Raw genomic sequence first — 6,484 nt, forward strand, 5'->3', positions numbered from 1 at the left:
TATATGGGGGTGTCATAAAGTGAGGTTCTGATAGATGTGGTCTGAGGCTTGGGAGGACATATCCAGGGAACTCAATATCTGTCTGTGAAATGGGCCTTGAGGATCGAAGCTCAGAGCACAAGACCCTTGCCAGCTGTTCTGTGGAAGCTTCCACTCCCTCCCAGCCGTCAGACTGCTCTCAAAGGGAACTCTCAGGACTCCCTTGGCAAAGTGGATGGAGGTGACCAGCGCTGTCTTGGCAGCTCTCTTTGACAGTTCCCATTTTCACCTGGACCAGTAAGCCCCTTTCAAGGAATAAGAAGATGGTGCAGTGAGACTGTGGATGCTTGGTTCATGGTGAAGGAGTGTGAGGAAAGATGCACAAAGGAGTTAGATGTGCCCACAAGCCTGGGTTTGCTTGACGATTTGTTTAGGGCAGGTTTTGTATGTGCATCCCCCATTGGCAGCAGATTGCAGAGATTATTAGTCTCAAGTGTTTTCAAATATGACTATGGAAATTATACACCAGTGACGGTGTGGTACCACAGACCTGCAGCACAGCCTCCCAGCAGCGAGCCAAGTGTGCATGTCTGTTTCAATTCCCCTATTCAAGAGGATCGAAACAAGGATTTGAGGGCAAGTCGTTTATTTGGAAGATAATCTCAGGAAACAGTGATAGGAGACCAGGGAAGAGAGGGCAGGGAAGGAAGCTAATAAAGGACGTGTTATCAAGCTGGTCATCACTGCAGGAAAGTTCCACGCGGAGCGTGCACCTCAGGGTTTTGCACCCAAGGAGAGAGGAAGCTGGGGTATTTGTATACCAACTCCAGTCAGTCATGTTTAAGGGCAGATGCAGGAGGATGTCTGATCTCAGAAACAGAGGCCACTAATGCTAGGGAGCACCGGACAAGAGATACCAGGTCTTCCTGAGCTTGGGAGAAAAGGTCAGCTTTGGGCTACAAAAAGTTACTTTTATATGGCAGTAGTGCCTACGCTGACTATGTGAAAAGAAATGGAAATTCATCTTACCCTGTATGAAAAGCCATAGACATCGGAAGGAAAGGTCTTTTCAGAACTAAGCTAAAGGAAACTGCCATCGTGGCTCAGGAGGAGTTGCCAGTTTTAGGGGAGTACACACTGCCAGCTGTGTGCACGGCAGCTCGGCAGCTCACGAGGGTCACAGATATGAGCGAAAGATCTAGAGGACAGCAAGATAGGATGCAGACCTACAGATACTATAAAACTCCTATTGTATGAGAGCAGTACTTATCAAATTATTCTGCAATGGCTAATCTCTCTCAGAATATTAATAGATTTATCAAAAGCCAGATAAGCTTGGGAAATATCAAGTCCCTGACTTTCTTAATCCTTTCCTAAAAGGTTGATTTGATCCTTTACTGTTCTACTGTACCTTATGAATCTCTTAAAGAGTGTATCGTTTCCAAACTTATTTGACCGTGGAATCTGTTTTACTCCCAAACAACCTATGAATAGCTCAATAACTAGTTTTCCCCAGCATACAGTTTGGGAAACACTCCACCAGAAGCACATTACAAGGAACAAACAACTTATCATAAGAAAGCTTGCTGGAAGTCCATGCATTTTGAAAAGTGGTTCCACCTAATGCTTTTTCTAAATCAGCCCAATCTGAGGAGTTGTGAGCATAGATCATGCCTCCTCCGGGTCCAGGTGGCTTGGGAATCAAAATGGTTGATTCCCCAGCATCTCTAACCTGGCCTCTCCTCTTTCTGCCTTTCAGATGGGCTTCTTTCGCAGAAGGTACAAAGAAATTATTGAAGCTGAGAAGAACCGTAAAGAGAATGAAGACAGTTGGGACTGGGTCCAGAAAAACCAGTGACCTGCCACCCCACCCCAGCCCGGTCATGTGGCCCAGTGGTTTGCCTGTCTTCCTGATCTTTGTATCTTCCATATTTGGAAGAAAGAATCTTCTCCAGATTTTTCGGAGGCCCCACGATGCTGTTCTCGTCCTCGTTCTCTCAAGCCCAGGTGCCAACCTGAGGCAGTCACTTCGGCCAGGTCACCTGACTGGAACCACCACCACTTCCTTTTCCAGCTGAACTCGGAACTTTGGAAAGCCGGCTGCAGAGCCAGGCGATATTTATGGATGCAACATGCGTGGTCAACCCTCAGGGGAAAACTGTTACCTAAAAGTATTTTTATAAATATAAGCCTTTTATACTGATTATGTCTTTATATTTGTATCGATGTTTTATTATTTCTATTAAATGGTTATATAGTTCACTCAAGCACTGATATCTGGCCTGAAATCTTGGAAATACTTGTATATTCATACAAATGTTAAAGGATAAAGATCTTATTATACTTTGGAACTTGCTGTTAAAGAAGACTCTCAGATGAAATCATCTGAAGAAACCTCATGTGATGAATCCACCCAGCGGGTGGTACTGTATATCAGCTGTGGTTTGGGGCTGAACCCGAAGGCATCTCACATCTCTGTTGCCTGGAGTCAAGTGTGGAATAATGTGCTAAAGAACCAAGAGAGTTTTTTCATCTGTACCGTTCATTGGAAGATTCCCAGCAGGAATTTGGATGGAAAAACCTGATTCTTGAGGTCTGTTCTGCATCACCTTATAGAGCAGACATTTCACCCTCCTTCCACTTAAATTAAGACATGAAAGCTTGGAGCAATGCCATTTCACCACTGGTAAACCTCAGAATGGCATCTCATCCTGGACATCATGCATCAGAGTCCGCAAACCACCGGGACTGAATTGGTGCCCACCAAGCAGAGACTTGTGTCTGAGTGCTGTGATGTGTTATCTTTTCATGTTAATTTGAGTCCAGAGGTCTCCGTTGTCCCTGTCACTCTTGCTAATGGTCATTGCAGTGTCCTTCCCAGAGATGACCATTCAACCTGTCCTTATTTTTTTTAATTGTGTCTTAGGTGGAGTTCTTAAGAAGTGGACCCTGAGACAAGGATTTTCATGCAGTAACTTATTAAGGAAGTATCCCCAGGGCACGCCAGTAAGGACACAAGGGAAGCAGGACACAGAAGGGGAGGAAGACAGGTAAGGGAGCCATTTCAGGGCAGGTCCCGTGCAGGGGGTCTTCAGCCTGATCCTGCAGGGGGGCTCTGGAGGATAAGTTATGCCTCAGTGTTGTCCCAACCCGGGGCAAGGGAGCTGAGCTTTCATAGTCTTGTACCCGGGGGAGATGTAAACTTTCTGCTTTCACTTCCTGCCAGCAAAATAGCCCCAGTAGCTCAGGAGCAGTCCTCAAAAAGAGGGCGGTGCCCCCAACCTGGGAAGCACACAGAAATAATGCAAAAGAAATGATGCAAAGGGATCTGGGCATAGCACTGACGTCCTCGCCTATCCCCTGTACAGGTGAATGCTGAGTTATGGCCTTCACTATCCAAGCTCTCTATTTGACAGTGTTTATTACCAGACGCACAGTGCTGTCCAGGTTTGAGTGCAGTGTGATTCTCTGAAAGGGCAAGGTGTTGATGGATGTAGCAAGCTCAACACCATGCCTGGCCCGTAGTGAACATTCAATAACCATGAGCAGCCCTGGCTGCTGTTACCGCTGCTGGAAAACCATCTGGTACAGGGGAAAACGTGCCTAAGAGCAGGGTCTGACAGAGTCCTTAGTCACTTATCACAGCCTGCTCAAGCCCCGGGTACAAACAGATGGCATCAGATGAGAATGAAACAAGACCAGGCATCTTTCTCATAGAGCCTTGTTGACTGGGAGCTAAGATGTGCGGGGGCCTGTGAGTATTGTTGAAAAGACACAGAACTCAACTTCAGGGGAGACAGGTTTTTCCAGACACATAGTTGGCTTATGCTTGCAAAGATATCTAAAGTTTTGGCAAAATTATGAGGGTGCTGGACGGTTGCAAACCTGGCAGGGAGCACACGTGTCTTTTCGTTTCTTACGCAGTTGACTCTGACACAGGGAGATACAGAATGCATCATGCTCCCCTTCCAGTTCTCACTCAGAGTTCACCTCTGACAGATATGTATGGGGCCCCTGCTGTGCGTCAGGCCCTGTGCTAAGTGCGTGGGGTTCCCCAGTGAACACCACCCCACGTTTTGCCCCAGGAGAGGCAGATCTTCCCACAGTGGGAGTGTGAATTCCTTTACGAGACCTCATCTGCAGCCTTCCTTGGATGGACTTCTGCTTGTTGTTTCATGTTGTCCTTTAATAAATCATTTAGGATTCTTAGGTGGTAGGCCTGGGACAGCTCCATCAGCAGCTTTGGCCAAATGCACGAATAGCCACAGCCAGCCTCCTGCAAGGGGTGCAGACGCATGGGAGATAGTGTAGCAGGATAACTGGCGGGCACGCGGTTCTGCCAGCTAGAGGGGAAAGCCTCACCAGGGGAGGGGCAGGCTCCATAGCCAGTCTCAGAGCTGGGATCCATGTGCTTCTGGGTGGTTCTGAGTGGTAGACACACGAGTGGTCACATACCCAGGAGATTACTAAGTCTAAATAGGGCAGTTTTTAAGAAAATCACGCTTGTCCTCCACTGGAGGAAATACTGGCAGCCACTCTGGAACCTGTTTGGGGAGGATGGTACATCTGCTTATCTCCTGATGCTGAGTAGGCGGGGCAGCAGGGACTGGGGAGCTGACCGTTTAGCACAGAGATAGAGAGGGAAGTTGATCAGGTTGTCAGCCCTCTCAGCTTGGCCAGTTCACCAGCTCCATCCAGTTCAGAAGCCCTCAGTAGGCTCTCGGGGGAAGCAGACAGGATGGGTTGGTGTGTCTTTGTTCCTTCTCCAGAAGGTTCTTTTAAAATTCCACAGTGCCTTCCAATTTCCATCTTTCCTGCTTCTGTGGGTTCACTGTGGAATGCTATCTAATGTTCTCTTGCACAGCATCATTTAAGTCTGCTTCAACTTTTTGGTTGTGTATTCACTAGGGTTATAATCAACTGTCAGAAGGATTGAGGTGCTTTTTAAATATGAAAAAAGGACCTTTGTAGAAATTAAGTGAAATAATGCCCCCTTTTCAAAAATGATTCACTTATGCTCAGTTTACATGGGACTCAGGAGTTTGGAACATCGCCTAAGTGAGCCCTGGACTTGTCGCAAAGGAGAGGCCATGAGGTTCAGGAACGAGGGGACACTGGCAGGAGTGAGTGGGTCCAGTGGCTTTACGGTGACTGACAGGCACACGGCCAGAACCACTTGCTACTGAGGTCACTGAGGCTTTCTCAGTCAATTCTTCAGGAAACTTCCATCAGCATTCTGAAGTTGGGTAAGCTTTGTAGAAAATCCAATGGAAAGTCCTCCTTCACCAAATCATATGCAACCTTCAGCCCTGGAGCCAGAGGCAAGGAGGTTCAAAGCAAAACCAGCGGGCCTCCTGGAAACATCAGGGACCTGTTTTCAATGTGGATGTGTAGCAGGTCCCTTAGGTGGTTGTGATGGGTGCTGATATGCTACCTGTGGAACTGTAGCAATGTCATTTTTAAAAAAGGTTATTCTACTTTTATTTTTGGATAAGGCATCATAGCAGGGCAACGCAGTTACACTCGGGTTACATGTAAAACCTACCCCTGATGAAACCTGCACCTAATTCAGACTTCCCGAAATGCAGAGGCAAAGCAAAGGATTGGTATTTGGGGGAAATGGCCTTTTAGCAGATAAAAGGCAGAAAACAAGGGTCCCTTAAAAATGCTCCAAGTATGCAGGGTTTTAGTCCATGTGTTGTTTTGCTATATAGAGCAAGAATATACACAGTGGAGAATATGTTCTTAAGCAAAGAATGGCTGAAGGGTTAGAATACAAGGCAGTAGGGCCAAAGTGAACCTTCTAGAATGTCTTCTGATTTTCAGCATGTGAGGGGGATAATGAAAAAATGCCCCACGTGATGCAATGCTTTGTAGCACAATGATCTAGATTTCAGACTGTGTTAAGGTTTTTTCAAATTCTAATGTGCACGGTGTGACCGGCAGAGTAAGTTTTAAAGCTTTAAGAGTGTGATTAATTGCATGGCAGGCACCCACGCTAACTTCACTTCCAGAACTTGATTGATGCATCCATGTACGTTTCCGTTGAGGAATTTCATTGGGAGGGGTGTTCCTCTTCACAAAGTCACATGTATTCAAGTCTGTGCAGTCACTTCTAATTCACTTGCACTGTTTGGGAAATGCAGGTTTACAAAAGTACGTGTTTGGAATAAAAAAACGGCTACAAATGATTTGGGAGTTCAGTCTGTAATTTCTTTTGCTACTGAAGAACTTGAGCCTTTTTAGGCTGTTAAAGATGGGGTTTCGGTGTAATACAACATGAGCATTTAAAGAGCCCATGCAGGTTCATCTAATTGCACATAAAGAACCCACTCGATGTGTCCGAACTGTCCCTAGTCTTTGGCCTCCATTCCATGGTCGCCGCCTTCTCTGTGCATCACCCACCTGCCCAGGGCCACACCTGGGACCTTGGTCTTAGGATGAATGTGCCCAAATTAAATGCGGCTGATTCCTCGTTTTTAGTAGACTGCTTCCTCATGTGTCT

General features: G+C 46.5%; 1 protein-coding gene across 1 annotated transcript in view; it reads left to right on the top strand.

Annotated features, from left to right (window-relative positions):
* ITGA9 (integrin subunit alpha 9) overlaps nucleotides 1-6,151 on the top strand; it is a 363,172-nt gene extending 357,021 nt beyond the window's left edge. Inside the window, exon 28 of the mRNA XM_060108991.1 lies at nucleotides 1,739-6,151. Coding sequence (XP_059964974.1) covers nucleotides 1,739-1,837 — 99 coding nt within the window. The 3' untranslated portion in view covers nucleotides 1,838-6,151. The remainder of the gene's footprint in view (nucleotides 1-1,738) is intronic.
* The last annotated feature ends 333 nt before the right edge of the window (nucleotides 6,152-6,484 follow it).

Source organism: Mesoplodon densirostris, chromosome 10 (genome assembly GCF_025265405.1).
Source record: "Mesoplodon densirostris isolate mMesDen1 chromosome 10, mMesDen1 primary haplotype, whole genome shotgun sequence".
Classification (NCBI taxonomy): domain Eukaryota; kingdom Metazoa; phylum Chordata; class Mammalia; order Artiodactyla; family Ziphiidae; genus Mesoplodon; species Mesoplodon densirostris.